The 18,978-nt window shown below is 42.0% G+C and overlaps 1 protein-coding gene across 1 annotated transcript in view; it reads left to right on the forward strand.

Moving 5' to 3' along the window:
* Nucleotides 1–18,978, forward strand: part of MYO5A (myosin VA) — a 101,966-nt gene that overhangs the window by 22,706 nt on the left and 60,282 nt on the right. The window contains exon 4 of the mRNA XM_068695253.1: nt 5,783–5,927. Coding sequence (XP_068551354.1) covers nt 5,783–5,927 — 145 coding nt within the window. The remainder of the gene's footprint in view (nt 1–5,782; nt 5,928–18,978) is intronic.

An 18,978-nucleotide genomic window follows, 5' to 3' on the forward strand; every position in this document is an offset into this window, starting at 1 on the left:
ACTGAAAATTTCCTTCTTGTAATTGTCTGATTAAAACAAAGACACATTCTTCCAGTACATGTAGTCAAATTACCGTGTGTATATTCATAGCCTAGTTTATGCCAGCAGAAAACATGCCCCATGATTTCTTTTTAAATACACAGTTTGACTTTATTTCTAATCAGCCTTTTGTAGGACAGTCCCCATTCTCACTATGGCGTGCCAGAGGATATTGAGCCTTCTTGATGCCATCATACGTTAGACTTGCTATTTATAACTCCATTGTACCTCGTGCTGCTTTGCAGACTGTAGAGCAGGCTGTGGAAGTAGTGTTGCAAGATGGCCCTCGGCAGATATCAGTGAATCCTGGCTGCAGGTGTCTGAAGAAAAAACTTGTATTTTGCAGCTGAAGGCCCTGTCCTGTCCTGGTCTTCAGGTGGAATGTGCCAAGTGTCAATTTTTCCCTGTTCTGGTCACTGGTACAGCTCCCCAGTGCTGCTGGGTATGTAGGGATAAGGTAATCGGCATGTTCAGCTCCTCACAGTGGGCACAGTGCAGACATTAATGTCCCTCTGGCCGTTCCTAATCTGTGGGCACTTAGCAGAGCACATCTGCTCCCAGTCCTGCTCTCAGCAGTGTCCAGACCACGGGGGCCTGAATCAGACTTCGCCTCCCTCTGCTTGCAACCAGCCTTCGTTCCCAAGGTGTGGGACCCACACCTTGTCCCTCACGTGGTCAGCGTGTGGCCAGAGGCACAGAATGGCTGAGGTTGGACAGGACCTCTGGAAGTGAAGCTCCCTCCTTAAAGCAGGTCTGACGAGGTGAGGGTGCTCACGGCTTCGACCAAAGAGCGCTTGGGCACCTCCAGTGGTGGAGATACCACAGCTCCTCTGGGCAGCCCCTGCTAAGGGTGCATGATTTAATCCCTGAACCTGGACAAAGCCCATGTTTCCGTCCCTAGTGCCCTCGAGTAAAGCTCCTGATGGGGGAGCGTTCAGTGAAAGGGCTTTTGTGTAACCGGAGTCCCATGGCCTGAGCTTGTAAATAGTTTCCAATTTATGCGTTTAGTGGTTCCATGCCTGCAAGTGCCATGCCCATACCATGAGACAGCCTGCCTGGTTTGTGTTGTGTTTGCTTCTAAATATGGATTGTGTTTAACATCAATGAAGAGTATTTCAAAAGAAGTGTGTTGTCAGCTGGTTTTGTTTTGCTGTTTGGGAAAACTTGTTGTTTTCATGTTTTTCCTAGTGCTACTTCAGTTGTGGGTTTGGCTGGTTTCTTACAGTTTCTCCTATGGCTGGAAGGCCTTTAGCAGCTTGTGGGGTTTGGTGAGGTGGGATTGCTGAGCTTGATTACCCTTCTTGCTTCCCAACGCAAAGTGACACCTCTGGGAAATGCATGCTGTGTGAATTAGAAACATGGGGACTGGGCACTGTGGCAGTTTCGGGTGGCCACAGTGCAGGTGACTGAGGCTGGACACTGACTGAACTGAAGAGTGTGCTCTGAATTTGTTATCTTGGGTGGTAGGCGTATGTATGTTACATCACAGGCTAAGTGAAATGAAGTTGGTGAGTTACCCCTAAAAGTCTGCTGCTTTGGTCACGGACACTCACCTTGCAAAACACTATCAGTTTCTGTCCTAAGTATGTGCTGCTTCCCCTCTGCAAAAGATTATTGCCTTAGAGCTTTGTCCGCGGAAGGAGCTGTATGTGCCTCCTTAATCTGATTCAGATGTTAGCCAGGTTAGTTTAAATACCCGCTGAAGATGGTTTGAGCTAACCCAGTTGATTTAGCCTGAAGGAGATTTAAAAATGCTTTAATCTACCAAGAGAATTATGGTAACGTTGCTCTCAACCAGCAGAACTAGATCTGGGATGGATGAATTTCCACAGCCCTAAAAATTAATTCAACTATTCTTTCAGTAGTATACTACGTCAAATGGTATTAAATTCTGGAAAATTTCACTTCGAGATAACCCAGACTTTTAAATAGAAGAACTCCTGATTTCTTAACAGGGCTGCCTGTCACCAGAAATCCAGAGGTGATTTACAGTTTTGTTTTACTGTTGAGAACGTGAAATGAAGAGTTACTGGAGGAAATCGAAAGGAAAAATTGAATGTTTATATGGAAAAACTGCTATGGCTATGATCAAAACTCCAGTGAAAACTGCTGATTAGTTCAGATGTAAAAAATACTGCCTTTTATAAAGGACAGCAACCTTTAAATTAATAAATTATTTGCAATAATATGCAGTTTACCCACAGGTGGGTGAATACATTCAAAATGAAAGAATCGGCTACCTTGAATTGGGGTATATGTAAGAAGAATGGCAAGAAGAGTAGCCAGAGTTCAATTTAATGTAACTGTAGGAATGAGAACACACACAATGTGGGAAGGGCCATGATATTTGTTATAAAAACAGCCATGTGATTTAGTAGAGATAGCAAGAAATTATATATCAATTATTCTGGAGTATAGTCTTGTGAGATAGCCTGATTGGAAGTTCCATAGAAAGCACGTTTTTTCTGCCTCCCTTGTTTTGGGTATTTCCAGGTGGCGGTGGCATGTTGATCTTACAAGCCACTCCTGAAATGATTTTAATACACTGGAGACTTGTCACGGGGCTGCCCGTTTTGAATTCAAGGCTTTGTTTGTGCCAACGTAGCCAAAAGCAGGAGGAGGGAATTGTCTGAAGTCTTGCACAGGTTTTTAGATGTCTCTTGGATTAGACTTGTAAGCCTGAGAGGCTTTAGGAGCCCGGCTCGCAGCCGGGCAGTGAGGTGGGGCAGGCCGGGGTGGTTAATGCTCGGCACTCGCTGCACGACAGCTCCCACTGGGACTCTCCCTGAGTGCTGCCGCGCTGTGTGCGCTTTGCTAACAAGCTGTACTGAGCAGAAGCGCTGAGAAACCTCATCGGGGTGCTACGAGTGTCAGAGCAAGTGCAAGGGGATTAGCAGAGACCTGGCTAATGACCTGCACGAGGCCTATGTGCCCAGCTCCCACAGGAGGGCTGCTGCAGAAGAGCCCCTCCAGGTGTTCAGCGCTGAGCGGGGCCCTGAATCCCTCACACTGCGAAGTCATCACAGCGCCTTGGGCGCAGAGCAAATGAGTCGTCTCAGTCCTCGTCATTTTGCCTAGCAGTTGCACATTGTTGATGAAATTAAGAATCATGGCATGGCTCCTGCTCAGTGCCGAAACAGGCCTGAGAAATCCTGAGGATGTGTCCCCAGCAGTGCCGCTGAGGAGAGGAAAGGGAGGAAGCATTCCTGCGTATTGGCAAAGGGCCTGCAGGATCCAAGGGTGCTTCCTGGTGTTGTTCATAGCAGCGAATTTCCTGGCAGTCTCTTGGCAACATCACCGGGGCCCTGGGACACCACCACCTCTTCCCTGCCCTGGCTGTGTCCAGCCACGCTCCCTTGTCCTCTGCAGCGCTTGGGAGAGCGTGCTGGGAGGCTGCTCTTGTACCAGGTGTCCTGGTGTCTACCTCTGCCTCCCCTGTGCTCAGCAGGGCACCGAAAGCTCTCACGTCCCAGACCGAGCTCCCGCTTGGCTTTGCCTTGCAACCCATCCTCCACCTCTGCGATGCCATCTTTGTGCTGCGAGCAGCTCAAGGAAATTATCATCAGCCAGTGGTAGACCAGGCTGGGGCGGCCGGTCTGGTTGCTCTCCTGAGCTGCCAGCTCCTCTCCTGTGCTGGCCTGGATCCCTGGCACACGGGGACACAGCAGCTCCGTGCCCTGTGGACCCCTTTGGAGCGGTGCCGCAGTGAGGGCAGGGCAGGCAGGCGTGGGGAGCCGCTGGTTCGCCCACCCCAGCCTGGCCACCGCTGGCCGACTCCCAGGTGCCCCCCAGCTGCTGATTTTCAGGTCATCTGATGGACACCTCAAGGTCCTGAAAAAAACAAACGACTTTTCAATTGCTTTTTCCTGGTTTCAAAGTGCAGGTTTTCCTTGCACTGAGAATATTGCTCAAGTCTGCCAGTGCTGAGCTCCTTTATGCCTGCACCCCCCTTTAGTTCTGGGCTCGTCAATGCAGCGTTAACAACTTGGCGTGCTTTTTTACAGGGACTTTTACTGGAGTTCCTGAGTCACTTGGGTGAAGTCATGGCTGATGGAAAAACACTGACTCGGTTAGGTAGGCGTGCCTAGACATCTAACTAGCCAGATATTTGAGGACATAGATCAAGGTCTCTCAGATCTCTTCTTGAAAACTTATCTGTCATTGTCTAATGCTTTTGCTACAGTTTGTGCTTGATTTATAAATACACGACAGGATGTAAAAATGGGATGATGCTCACAGCAGCAGAGCCAGATCATAGGCTCTTTCACGTCCCTCCTCCCAGCTTTTGCATGGAAAATTTCTTAGATAGAAATCACAGCACTAATCTGCATAGAGCAGAGGGCTGGGATCTGCCCTGAGGAAGTGTGTGCGTGTGCATGTGAATCTCTGAGTAAATTTAGAAATGTGTTGAATGCTATGGAGATGCTTTCAGCGTGGGTACTTCAGGGGCGGGTTGTCCAAGGAGTGTCTATAGCATGCTTGCTACAGGCATTACACAGCCACACGCACCATGAAATACATATGTGAGGAGATCCTATTTTTAAAATGGCCACAGTTAAAATTAGAGTTTCTCTTTTTTCCCCTCCTCACCTCTTCAAGGTGAGGATTAATTACCATGTCAAGAGAGCATGTTTTGCTTTGAATGGCCAGGTCTCACAGGGCAGTGATCAGTGTTTTCACTTCTGCGTGGAGCAAGTAAAAGTTTCCTACTGATTGTAAACTCTGTGGAAGTGAAGGGTATCAGTAGTCTTTGTTCAAAGCTTCCCTGTGGGCAGAGAAATCCTCATTTCTCGCAGGAAAGAAAATAGGACCAAAGCACTTTGTGGATAGGAAAGATGTGTGGCACAAGACTGAGTTTTCCTGTGAAAGAGAATGGAATTGGAAGTAGTCTCTGTGGGGAGAGCAAAAGGATGGCACGAGATTAGAAATGGTGTAGTAATGAGGGGTATAAAAAAGACAGGTAAGTGCATAACTGTGATGGAAAAAATAGAAAATGGAAAGTATAAGTAGTTACCCGTTCAGACATATAAGATGAGGACTTCATGGTACCTTCTAGAGGTATAATTACTTTATTTTCTAACTTGACTGTGTGCCCCTGTATATTGGCCCCGTGCTAATATGGCTGTGTGTGTTTTTTTGATCCCCTTCAGAAGGGTCGCTGTACAGACCTCCTCCAGGCAGGAGGTTGTTCTGCCAGATAGCAGAGAGAGACCTCCTGGCATCCAACTGACACTGTCTCTACTTTGTTGCTTGTAACAAAAACTGAAGGTGTTAGTCCTGGGCACGGCATAACTCCTGAAGGGTTAATACCCTTTACGTAATTCAATTTCTGGTCATCAAGGCTGTATAGTAGCTATAATTCACAAACACAGGTACAATAAAATACAGGGAAATACAATGCACATTGATCAATTTACTGTGCTGAGCAGACTATTCGGAGTGGGCACGCTGAATCTAGTTGTGTTGTTCATGCATGCTAGCTTTAGGGAAGGCAGGCAACAAGATGAAGTACAAAGCTGTTTCCAGTGTGTTCCCTGAAGCAGGGTAGGAGTAAACTTACTCTACTTCTTGTACACAAAACTAAGTTCAGACTAAATATCTCTTGAAGTCAATAATAAATCAAGTCCTTATTCTTGTGTAGTTAATATTTTTAGAAAAGGTAGAAAAATAGTTGGTGCTAAAGCCAATTTATTTTGTTTTGAAACAACTATTAATAACTCTTTTTGTTTCATTTCCCTTGTAGGTATTGTCTTAGTGGCTATAAATCCTTATGAACAACTGCCTATCTATGGCGAAGATATCATCAATGCGTACAGCGGCCAAAATATGGGGGATATGGATCCACACATCTTTGCAGTGGCAGAAGAGGCATATAAACAGATGGCCAGGTTTGTAGACAACATGAGTTTTGAATTCATAGTTTTTTTTGAAAGGAATAAAATTTAAAATTTCTGGCCAACAGACTTCTTTTCATTTATGGCTCATTAAGTAGTTTGCAAGATCTATTTTTAGTACATGGTTTTTAGTGTTTTAGTATATTTCATAAGAGATTAAGTTGCCCAAATTAGTGAACAGTAAAACATTATGAATGCCTTGGAGATCCTGGCTGCTGACAGGTAACAGGAATAACCACAGATCTCTTCAGAATTTAGGTCTAAAATTAGTCCAGTGCATGATAAGATTATATTATTTTAAATTGATTAGCAAACTGTGGAGATTCTTTTTAATCATTGGTGGCTTTTTAAAGGGAGACATGCCAGATTCTTAACTGTTTCATATTTATGTATGATACTGATAACAGAAAAAGAAAAATCACCGAGCTTATGAATGCTACATGCTATTATAGGCTCCTAGTCGTGTCAGTAGAGTCCCAGCTATGTAATCTGCTTTCGACTGTAATTGACTAGAATTAAGAGGGAGTGCAGGACTGGTTGCACAGAGAGTGCCCCAAAACAGTGTCTCTAAGGACACTGTAACAGCTGTGCAGGAAGTCCTTATTTCCTCAAAAATTGCATGAAAATGAACTTGCAGATTAAAGAAAGTCGTTGTTAGAAACTGTTCTTCTCCCTCACCCCAAGAACCTGCCAATTTGAGAAGGTTTTTGAAATAGTTGCCATCATAAGAGTCTTTCAGGCTACTGTGTCGTCTTAGGTTAGCAAAATGGTCACTGCTATCCTCAGTGTTCAGCTACAAGCTATTGGTATAGTTTTCCTTTTTGACAATACAACTCATGAGCAAATCAATCAAGTAAAAAAGTGAAAAAGCTTTGAATTAAATGCAGTGGCCCTCAAGCTCTACTGCAGAAGGGGGATGCAAGGCAAAGATGGGTTGAAAACGATAAAATGTTCATTTCCACAATTAGCTACCTGTTCTCTTAAAAATTCCTATGAGTGCTAGAATGAATAGCATGTTCCATACGTTGTGAAGTCAGTTGTGTATGTGAATACCATGATTAACTTGATACCCACATAATAGGTAGTTTGAAAAGAAAGTGGTACAGTACAGTGCAACATTTCATGCCTTAGGGTAATTGCAAAGTAGGCAATGTTTCAGGAATACTGTACACTTGCACTGTTTCTGTGCTAGAGGTACTCACTTTCCTTCTACTAAGAAAAAAAAAGGCAACTGGTATAGGAGTACAAAGGCAAAACTGGTATGTCATGACAGTTACACCTGCATTGTGGCTCTTTCAATCTAGCTATCGGTTTTTCTACAGGTTATTGTTAGTCAAGTCACTCTAAAAGCTCAATGAAGTAAAAATATGTTAGACCTTTTGTACATCTGAGGCACAGTACACACCTGCAATTATATGTCAGTGAGGGATGTAATCCAAATTCCCAGAGTTTTTCTTAGTGTTAACCAGCAGAGGTTAATAGAGTTGGTTGGAAGGTGATCTCTCTCCACTGGCTGCTTTTAACCACTGTCTAGGGTGGCTTACCTCTTACCTATGTGGAAACTTCAAATTCCTGGATTTCCTGTATTCTGTTCACTTGTTAGCTGAAGCCTGTACAGTGAAGATTTCTGTCTGCATTATCTTCTATTTCCTTCTCTGACGTCAGAGGTAGACTCAGAGGGCTGAGATTTTGGCGAGAGTTTCTCCTGTGGCTTTTCCTTTTTGAGTTAATTGCCTGCTCTTCAGTTCTAGATGCACCCTCCAGCAATTCTGCTATCCTGAATAATAACAAATAAGGTGTGGTAGAAATTTCTTTTTGAAACAAATGATGAGAAATTACATAAGCATGGAAATGATCTTAAATAATCCTCTAGCATCAATGAATTAATTCCTTTGTGTGCCTACAACATGTTATTGATGTTGTTGTTATTCTTTTATGAATAAATGACAGTACTTTCAGAGGTGCAAAGTGAAATCTGAGCACGCAATGAAAATTCATAACATTCCTCTACACTGAAGTAACTATCTCATTGTTTATTTACTTTCCTAATGTTTATTTCCTTTTCTCTCTATTCCTCAACACTGAAGTAACAATTCCATTGCTTATTTATTTTCTTAATGCTTCTTTTCTCTCTATTTTTGTTTGATTGTTTATTTTTAAGAATTTCTACTGTCATTTAGACTTACGGGGTGTTTGCTAGTTAAATGAGGTTTTTGAATGCTGTTTCCAGTTCATTAGTTGCTTCCTACTCTTTAATATCCGTGATAATTTCTGCACTCTAAATAAATCACTTTTTACTCCTGAATTATGAAGTTAAAAGAAACAAAACGTGAATATTTACAGTTCTGCTGTTTGTCATCTAAAAAAGAAAATCCAATTGTATATGACTTTCATTAATGATTTAATAATTGTATCAACTGTTCATATGGTAGCTATATTGATGGCAGCAATCTGCATTTATGCATATATATGTGCAGAGATTTATTTTTCTGCTGCTTCTAATCTGTCCTAACTCCATGTTTAAATGATGATGGGAGTAATTAGTCATGATGCTCCTATCCATAATGCTTCAACACATAAATATTTAGTCCTTAAGTCTTCTTGTTATCTATAATTCAACGATTTAAAATTTGTTCTTGCCAGCTTATTGCTTCCTTTACTGTGACCTCGAAACCCTTCTCTTGTTTGGTTGTAACTATTCTGCAGTCTTCTTTAGCCAAACAAAATGACCCATGACAGCTAGTCATAGTAAACTAAGTATTTACGTTGTGTCTTCAGTACATACAATACAAAAATATGGAAGATTAGTAAAAAGCAACATGGCTCTTTACCCACACACGATCATCAAATAACTGATTTTTGTTACCGCAGCCCAGTAAAACATGCACAACTTTTTAGGACTACTTTCAGTTTGGATTTATATTTCTTTGCTTTTTTCCAACAGAGCAAAGTGTCTGGGCAGTTAGTCTGCGGTGTGGTGGGGCAGCACCAGGGGTTATCAGTAGGTTATCAAAGGTTTTATCAATACCTTCTCGGTCTGTTTTGTTCCATTCCTATTGTAGTTAGTGACAGAAAGAGCAGAGGTCAGTGCTTTTCAATTTAATAAATGAAATTAGTCTTTGTTTTCTGATTAATTAGTAAAGTTGTTAAGCGAAGTGCAAGTTGAGTGACATCTGCAAACAGAATTACATACTGGTGAGATCCCTATAAAACTCGGTGAGTGCTAGGATGGAAAGCAATACTGTTTTAAGAGTCAGTCTCTGAAGGTTTGTTTTTTTCTATTTGGACAAAGCATAATGATTTATTCAATGTTAGCATGTATCTTTTTCATTAAATTATCTTTAATAAGTAGGCTGCCTATCCATTTTGTCAGTTTTATGGCATGTGTCTGATGGCTCTGAGCTACATGAAGATTTGTTTATATTACTTTTTGTTAAAAAGGAAGCCTGGTGAGCTGATGAGTAGGTGTTTTAAAAGCACCTTGACTAACAATCTCCAGTTATCCCAGCCACCCCAAGCTGATGTCCTGTTATAAAAATGCACTTTTGTGCATGCTTTGTTTCCCATTGTCTCACAAATGGATCCTGTGTTCACACCCACCAGAAAGTGGGAGAGGGATGGTGAACAACGCGTCACAGGTCTGCATGCAGTTACAAAACGAGAGCCTGCCATGGTAGGTAGGCACTGTGCAGGCGTACAGCAGCCTGCTTTGACGTATGACTGTGACATACAACTTCTCAGATGAAACACTTACCTTAAACAGAGATGATTATTTTGGGGCTTTGCTGTTAAAATTAGAATGAAAAGGGAAATTGTCATTTCTGGGGCAAACGGATGATTTGGATTAAGGAAGTAACCCTTATACTTTGGGTCTGACATTTTGTGATAATACCGAGTATAAGACAGCAGGTAGACTGTTCAAGCTGATATAACATCAAGGATCTACTTGTTTGAGCAGTGATTAATTTTAGGCAGCAGAAGGGTTAAACATGGTTGTAGCTGGAAACTGGAGTTCATGTGAGGTGTCCTGCTGGTAGCTAAGCAATGAGCTTTAGTAAACTACTGCTAGAGTGACCTCTGACTAATCCCCAGATAAATCACTTCCATAGTGCTGGCTCATCTTTGTGCTCCTCTGGTGTGCAATCTGTCATGATTTTGCAGCATGTGCTGACCTCAGTTTTCTTCATTTGTATGTGTCGAGAGATGTTACCATCAATTCATTATCTTTTCACCTTTTTGCGTTTGTACAGTCCAGAGCTGTTTTTCCTGGATACTGTTGAAATGGCAAGTGGTGCAATTTGTTCACTGAAAAAGGTATATGTGCTGTTTTTGAGAGTGTTGCAAAATGTTCGAACCAAGCTGTTGTTGAACAGGACCATAGGATGTTTCAGAACTTGTGGAGTTTTGTAGTAGCTGAGTTTGCAGCTGAATCAGCTTATATATAACGGTAATAGCTCACCTTTGTGTGGCACTTCCATGAGCAGATCTCGAAGTCCTTTACAGAGGAGATCGCTACCATTTTTTCCATTTGTTGAAACAGACATAGAGAGTTGGAAATATCCTAATCCAGTGTCTGATGGCTTGATCCCACCAGCTTCACAATAAAATGCAAGTAATTGATAGTGCTGCACTTGAATGGGTTTCATAGCAACATTCTCCTGTAGCTTATTTGTTTTCAACATACAAAAATTAACATGCTAGGTTTTCCATGCCTTCGTTTCCTGCAGACTTAAGGTATCTCTGTGCCAGGCAACAGATACTGTTTCCTTTTAGAAAAGACTTCATGTTTTCCAGGCACTCTACATTCACTAGTCTGTGTCTAATGCTAATCTATCATTTTCCACTTGCATAGAAAAAAAACGCTAAGGTGGAGATGGTATGCTGTGGCCATGCCTCTTGTCACCCCAGAGCCGGATCCCAGCACGGAGCTTCTAGCCTCCAGCTCCTTTGCTCAGAACATCCTCTTTTGTCCAGCAGCTGAACAGGATGTCAGTGAGAAATGCTGCTATGTTTAATGAGCAGTTAAACTAGAAATGTATTTAGGAATGTGGTTAAAGAAGATGGTTTGTTGGACTAATATTAAAATGAATACTCTTTACAAAGAATTAATTTACTGATTAGTCAGTACAAATTGTGACTCACGGTGCAGCTAAACACATCTGAATTGTTGGAGCATGGTTTATGCAAAGAGCAGGATGTTCCTGGTTGGAGCATGTGAGATCCAGATAGTCAAAATAAACTGATGGTACAGGGTGTGCAGGTGGGACAGAGCAAGAAACCGAACTGCTGTTCTGCACAAGAAGTGACCCGTCCTGCTGTGCACAGCGCTAATAACCAACTCTTTTAATTCCCCCCATCACACTGACACAGAATGGTTCAAAGCCCTTTAGTCGCTAGTAATAATCTTTAACACTGATTCAGCATTCTGTATGTTTTTTTTAATTTTATTTTGTACAAAAGTTGGCTTGTTACTCTACACAACAGCCCTTTGAGAGTGGAAGAAATAATTCCTCGTGTCAGGCCGCACCTTGTGGGATGTGCCAGCACGGGCGGGTTTGTCGGCTCCCTCAGCGGGAGCGCAGGGATGATGTGGCTGCAGGAAGGAGGAGCAGTGCAGGTGAAGGCAGAACATGGGGCTGGCATTTATCGGTGCTGACGGTGCAGGGCAGACTTGTCCCGAAGGAGGACACCTCCCAGGCAGGCTCAGCAGGCCCAGCAGAGGGAGCAGACAGAGGCCTTCGTCCATGCGGGCTGTTGGCAGCGCTGGGAAGTACAAAACCAGGGTGCTTTTCCTATAAAGGAGGCCAGAGAGCCAAATCCAGAAACCAGGGGATAATGGAACTTATTTAGGGCTGCAAAGATTTTTGTGATTAAAATAGCTTGTTCAGAAGGTTAATGAAGGGCAAAAACGCTGCCGCTGTGAGAAATAGCGGGCGGGCGGCCCTGGCCTGGCACCTCCCCAAAGGTGCTGCTGTTCTGCCTTGATCCGAGAGCACTGGAAAACTGCCGAATTAGTTCTTATTTATTTATTGATGAGTTAAATTACTCGTGGTTGAAAATCAGATCCTGGGCTCGTTCCTGTAATGGCTCCTGACAGGCACGGTGCTGAATTTCCAAGTCCTTCACGGTGAGCACGTGTCACTTCATGTGCACGGCCTGGCCTCACTTGCTGCCACATGACGCCGTGCTGTGTTAAACCTTCCCAAGCTCCAGGCTTTTACAGCTGCCTTTTATTTCAGGACAAGTGTAAAAGGCAATTTTGGTCCTTCAGAAAAGCAAACAGGTGTGCCCATAGAAGCATCGTGCAGAACTGGGCTGTGGTGGACCAAGCAGTGAATGTGGCACCCAAGCCAACACAGGACAGAGAGCTGGTGCTGGTGAGAGCGTGGGCGGTGAGCTCTGCGTTACTGCAGAGGTCAGAGGGATGAGAGGCTCTTGTAGTGCAGACACGGTAGCTGTGAATAGCTGCTTGGGAGTTGCAGAAGAGCAAGCTGGAAAGGGCCTGAAAGTGTGCGTAGAGGAGCTCCCTCTGTCTGGGACATTGCATACAATCTGAATACACGGCACTACATTAAAACCTAACTGTAGTGTCACTCTTAACTGAAGCAGTGCAAACCCCCCTGGAAATTTGCTAAAAGTTTGGATTCAAAAAAAGGCGTGTAGTAAATACAGGCATTGCGTGTACTGGCCCGTTTCACATTGCTTTAGACCTCGTGCCCTGTATTACAGACACAGAGCGATGCTATTTTTATTCACGGTTAGCATACTGAGCTGTGAAATGCAATAGCTTGTTCTGAGCTATTGTTTGCATTTCTGTGCTGAAAGGCCGCTGTGACTAAGGTTACCACATTTCTGTCCAGAATTTCCTGTAGAGAAATGCATGGGTGTATGCTGTGTCCTTCACCTGCATGTGCACTTTGGCCATGTCCAACAATGTAGCGTGAATTACAGGAATGTAAAATCCTTTTCTTTCTCCAAAACCATGTTTTGTGCTGAAGAAGAGTGTTCTAGGAAACTTTTTGGTTTTAAGTTTGCAATCACTGGTGTTTTAGAAAATGCTCCATCCAATTCAATTTATTGAAGTGAGACCTATTTAGTGAGTCTTCAGATGAGGTGTGCAAAATCTTACCTTCATCCATATACCATGGATTTACCCTTCTGTTTCTCTGATAGCACCTCAAAGTTTTGTTCTTTCCCAGCCATTCTTCTACTACTCATCCTGTTTCTGGTATCTGAAAATGCACAGTCCTTTGAAGACTGTGCTCCCTTCAGCCTGCTGGGGCTGGGAAGTTCCTTCCTAAATTTCTTAGTAAGTTAATCAAGTTGTTTTCTGCGAAGGTCACAAAGCATTAGATACTGCAGAGAATTCTTACTTTATCTTGATGAAAGCTAATGGATTTCACAAGAAAGGAATTTGAAATCTTTTGTGTTGATAATTACACCAAGGCTGGAAGAAGCTGTTTGGAACAGGTGGCGTATTAGATGCATTTCTCTATTCCCATAACATCATTACTTCTAAGTTATTTGTGAACATTGATAAAGCAGTTACAATATTTAGCACTTCTATGCAGGTTTTATTTTCAGTGCCTTGTATAAGCTTGTTTTATTTCATCTTATCGATGAGAAAATTATTTGGTAATTTTTTCTGTGCTCTTGTTTTTGCTGTAGCTGCCTCACAGAAGGAAACATCTTTAATAAATGTATTTGTTTAGTCATGCTCTCAGATACAAAGATGTGTGAATGTTCTGGCTCCAGATACTACGGGTTATTTTGGTCATCCGCTGTCACAAATATGCAGCTGGGATATTGAGAGATTGACTGCAAAAAATAGGGTGCCTACTTGGTTCAGTGTTATGCTTGCCTTGCTGGAGACACTTAATCATGCCAGCTGCACGCATGTATATGTATGCTTGCACAGTCTGAAAATCTTCAGAAGGTAAAATGTCTCAGTTTAAGCTAAGTTTGTGTTAGTGCTTAGTGTTTAATCCTGTGACTCTTGGAGTAGCTGTAGCTGATGGAAGTACAGCAAGATTTCAAACATGCCAGCCTTTCAGAATTAATCCTATCTGACCTTTCATCGATGTCATTATTTTTCAACTTCTCTTGAGTTAGTTTTCCTGCTGCTGTAATTCAGCTGTAGGATGATGTGTCACTCAGAAAACAAACTCATGTTCCTTTTCTGTCTCTGATGGGCACGATTCACATTGATGTAAATGGTAATCACGTGTGTGCTTAGAACAGAAATTGTCCCAAATGTTCCCTGAGTCACAGATTCCTTCCCTGGGAGTTTGCGTCAGGTTAGTCGTTAACATCCTTTGATCAGGGTTCAGTTTTGAAAAAATCTAAAGCAATTTCAGGCTTACAAGTCTACTCCATTACTGTAGAAGTGCAGTAGAGTAGCAACAGTGAGATCAGGTTGATGAGACTGTCTCTGTTGGATTAAATAAGCTATTTATCATGATCTTGGTCTTGCACTGAAGCAGTAAGAGATTTGGTGTTTATGGATTGCAGGATCAGGCCTTGAGCAGCAGTTTGTGCAGTTTTTATTTAAATAAAAAATGAATCTGTCACATGACATGGGGACAGTGCCCTTAGCCATTACCTAAACATGTTACTCTAAATTAAAACAAGAAACCAATAGCAAATCCACCCCACAAAAAATGGTAGTAGATTTAATTAAACCTCTTAGTTCTGGCCACCTTCGGGTCATATTTTTCCCTCAAGCCACACTGACAAGGAGCTTCTGTAAAAACATCAGCACCTTGGCAGTGTCCTCAGTGTTAACAGATGTAGATGATTTGGGATGAAAGGCAAAGTAAGCACTAATGTTCTCATCAAATAGCTCTATTTGGTCTCTCCATTTGAACGAAGGACGTCTCACTCTGATCTCTTCTGCCAATCTCATCTATGTTATGTGTGGCATTAAGAAAGCTCAGCTTTGAAGTAGTGCATCACAGGCGAATGTTTGAAGTCCACATCAAAATCTTTTAAAATCAGCTGTTAATGATACAGCAGAGATGCTGGTGGCTTGGGTAAGGATGGATTGATACATGTATTGAGGCTGATGTCAATAATTCTGTATTCTTTTTGTTTGTTTTCCCGGGCTGATGTTTTTGCGGTATGTGTGCTTATATACATCTATTTGACATTATTTGCTTTAGAGTCATGAGTCTGAAAGACAAGATCAAGTGATACATCCAATGCATCAGTCATAGGAAGGAATAAGACACAAAAATTATGTTGTGCTTTGATGATTAAATCGAATAGCTCTGAGCTTCTTGAATCCCCTCTGAAATATGTATTGATGGGTTTTTAACTGTTTTAGTGTTCCTGCTTCAAAGAGGGACTTTCTTTTCGTATGTATAGAGGAAAAAGGTAAACAAAGTTATCTGTAGGGATTTTTCAATCTATATGCGTTGATTATCCTGATGTTTGGACAGTTTGCTGTGAAATAATGGCAGTAATGCAGTAAGCTAGTTTGGTTTTTGAGGGAGCCAGGTTCAGAAAGGTACAGCTACCTTATGGAATAAAAATTGAAAACTGGCAACTCTGCCTTTAGTGTTATTAACTGTTAATGTTTATTTTCTTACACTTTTTTTCCTTATTTGTCTCTTTTTTTTTTTTTTTTTTTTTGAAATTGATGAAATTGCTAAAGTTGATGACAGTCAACTTTTCAATGATCAGTAGGTCTTTTTGTAGCACTTTGTCACTGGGTATCTCTGATGTGTACAGTGTTACTCCTGCTTCCACTAAGGTTGGCAGCTGTGACCACATGGGAGTAGAGCTTCCTCCATTCTGAGCCCTTTTGAAAGCATCTCTTCAATTTCTATGAAATACAGAATTTAAAGTTAATAGTAGTCAGTGCTATTCAAATTAAGTATTAAGACGTATGCACATCCTCAACAATTTTTTTTTCATGTCTTGAAAACGAGATTATTTTTTTCCAAGCCACTTCCTGGTTTCTTGTGCACTGTCATTTAATTTATATTCTGCAAAACCCTTTTCTGCATGTAAGGTATCTCAAGTCAATTTGTAGAACTCTTTTTTCCAGTGCTGAATCTCCTTTGAGCAGAAGCTGGCTTCAGTATTGAATTTTGCAATGGTTTTTCAAAGCACAAGAAAAAGCCCTGCTGAAATGTAAGTTGTAATCTCAAGATTGCAGTAGTTAGGTAAGGAAGTCTACGTCTATTCTGTTTTGGCACTCTGATGTTAAAATTCCTCCTAAACATATTGCCTTGTCAATGGGATTTTGTAGGTAAAGGAAAATTGTATTTAAAATTTACCAGCCTATGCACAAATCTGTTTGTCTTCTACTGGAATTATGATGATGCAAAATCAGTGACATTTGTTGCTTATTCTATGACCATTACTTGCTGCAGAATGGAGCTGTGTACAGGTTGGATACAGTGACTGAATATTGCCTTTCAAAGTTAGACATTATTTTTGAGATAGATAACTGATAAGGAAAATAGTGTTATTTATTCCATAGGGTGTCACTATTTGACAAGAACTAGCTGTGATCATTATGCAGTGCTTAAAGTGTAGGCCTGAGAGAAGGATATGGACGATTTCTGAGCCAAGTCCCCTGCTGCTGAAAGCAATCTCAGCCCATCATTTTGTTTCTGAAATGGCCAGGCCTATCATTGCAAACCCTGATTTTTATTTATTTATTTATTTATTTATTTATTTTGTCATTCCCTTCTCCTTGTGCACTGTTCAGAAATGGAAAAAACTGAGTGTGATCCTGACCGACACCTCAAAGTAACGCTTCACGTTTCTGTGAGTGGTAGGCTGTTCACAGTCGATCTGTTTCAGTCTGCTGTGACTAAATGCCTGTTTTCAAGCTAGTTTGGCTTAGTATCATATCACTGTGATGTATTTGTGTATCATTGGCTGCGATCATTATCCACCTTTCAGTGAAAGAGGACTCCAGCTTCTCATCTCCCAGTTTGCTTTTCTTCAGCTCTTGTTGTAAAAACATAATTAAAAAGTTCTGTCCATTCAGAAGTCATCTTCATTTTAAAATCATCTAATTATGTGCTTTACACTGAGAAGAAGCAGGACGATGGAGACATATTGCACAGATAAGAGAGTGTGGCATCAGACCACTAAGTGGTGTCACGCACAACACTGTTGCCCTACTTGTTTTATTGGCTGAAAATTTTAATTATAGTGCTTCTTTTGCAACTGGTGACATGTTCAGTGCTCACAACATCAGGTCAAAGGTTGAGGACTGGTGATTTAACTGAAAATAACTCCAAAGTTGGTATTTCTCTCTGCAAGGAAGAACTCAAATGCTCTTTGTGTTTTCTGTTTTTTGTTTGTTTCTTTGTTTTTTAATACAGACATTATGAAAATGTCATTTGGCATAAGCAGAGGTATTTTAGACTGTTGTTTGTACTAAACCAAAATATATTCTCTGCACATTTTATGCACTTCCCAATATATTCAAATTCTGGTGTTTTCCTTCCCAGCTGGTGTTTTCTTTCCCAGTTATGTGCCGTTCTGTTTCCTTAAAGTTCAGCGATGTAGAAGACCTCTCTGCAGAAGTGCTGTGGCTGCCAGGAAGGACCAGCCTTCCTTCCTTCTCTGAAGACTTGAGTATCTTGCTGCCTGGTCGGACGTTCATGTGCCAAGTCTTGTCTGGGGTTGTGGCAGCAGCCGCTGACCCTGCTGTGGGGTGCTGTGTCACGCTGTCCTTGCACCTTCTCCAGGCATTGGCTGCAATCTTGGATGTTTTGCTGTGTTTTCCTCTCTCTGTGCCAAAAAGCAGAAAGAATAATGTGCTAGAGAATGGCAACTCCAGTGTGTTAAATCCAAACAATAGACTGATGTACTTGTGAGGACAAGGGAGTCTGAGGGTGAATGGAGCTCTGGCAGGGCAATGCCAGAGGCTCTGGCTGCAGACAGAGGCCTTTGTTTCTCATGACTGCCTTAGCTTTTGCAAATACAAATACTCATTTTTGTAGAATAGAGGACAGCAGCTTTTCTAGCTCACGCAGCCAGCCATATCTTCTCTAAGCAAATTTCTAAAAGGTGTGTGTATTTGTACTTACACAGGAATATAGGAATGGATCTTTTATTTTGAGCACATGCAGGAGTACCGTGGGAAGAGTAGACCTTCATATCTCATGGTGTGGGGAGGGGGTACTCCAGGCTAATTAGCAACAGTATTCTTCAGGAGGAATTATTTCAGCCTCGTTTTTCATTATCGTCTTTGTAAACATGGAAGTTCTCTGAGGAGATGAGTGTTTTCCCGCTGTTCCTGAATGCCCAACCCGATAACAAAAGCCATGTGTGCTTTGAATGCTCACACATACATGCTGGATGGTCTGCCCTCTGTCTTGGTTTGTGGTAATTCCCCTCAGTTTCTGCTGATTTCTCCACCTTCTTCATTAAAAAGTATGCCAGTTATTCAAGGAAGGAAGTCATGCACATTGTTTGGTTTTGTTTTTTCAGTGCTTGTCTGGATTGAAATAATAAGGGAGGGCCTCGAAGCAATTTTGAGGCAGGCTTTGAGACACACTAGACTGGGTAAAGTATCTTTGTTGGAATTAGCTGTGGGATGAGGAGAGATGGGGCAGTGACTGGCAATTCAGTACTGATAGCTTTGGAAATGCTGCAAGATGAGGCATGGGTGTGGGTTCATTCTCTAAAATGAAGCCGTTGTTTCTCTATATGAGTAGTAAGGCATCTTTGTAAACAGAAGGCTGGGAGGATTTCAGGGACTTGCTCGGGTCTAAAATGTTAATGTGCTTTTACCAGTTTCCTATTAGTATTCAAAACACGAGGATCCTATTTCATAACAGCTCCAGAAGATATTTCTGTAAATCACCTGATGATTTTGGAAAGTGCTTCTTGAATAGCAGTAATAAACTTGATATATCATCGATTCCTGCCACTCTCACTACGTGTACCTTCGTGCCTCACAGCTGGAGCAGTAGATGGAACTCATGTGGGATTTCTCAGCTACTGGAGCTGATCCTTCAGGGAAGTGACAATCACCATGAGACGCGTCTATTTTTTTGTCCCTCTCGTGGTAGTA

The sequence above is a fragment of the Anas acuta genome, chromosome 12 (assembly GCF_963932015.1).
Source record: "Anas acuta chromosome 12, bAnaAcu1.1, whole genome shotgun sequence".
Taxonomy (NCBI): Eukaryota; Metazoa; Chordata; class Aves; order Anseriformes; family Anatidae; genus Anas; species Anas acuta.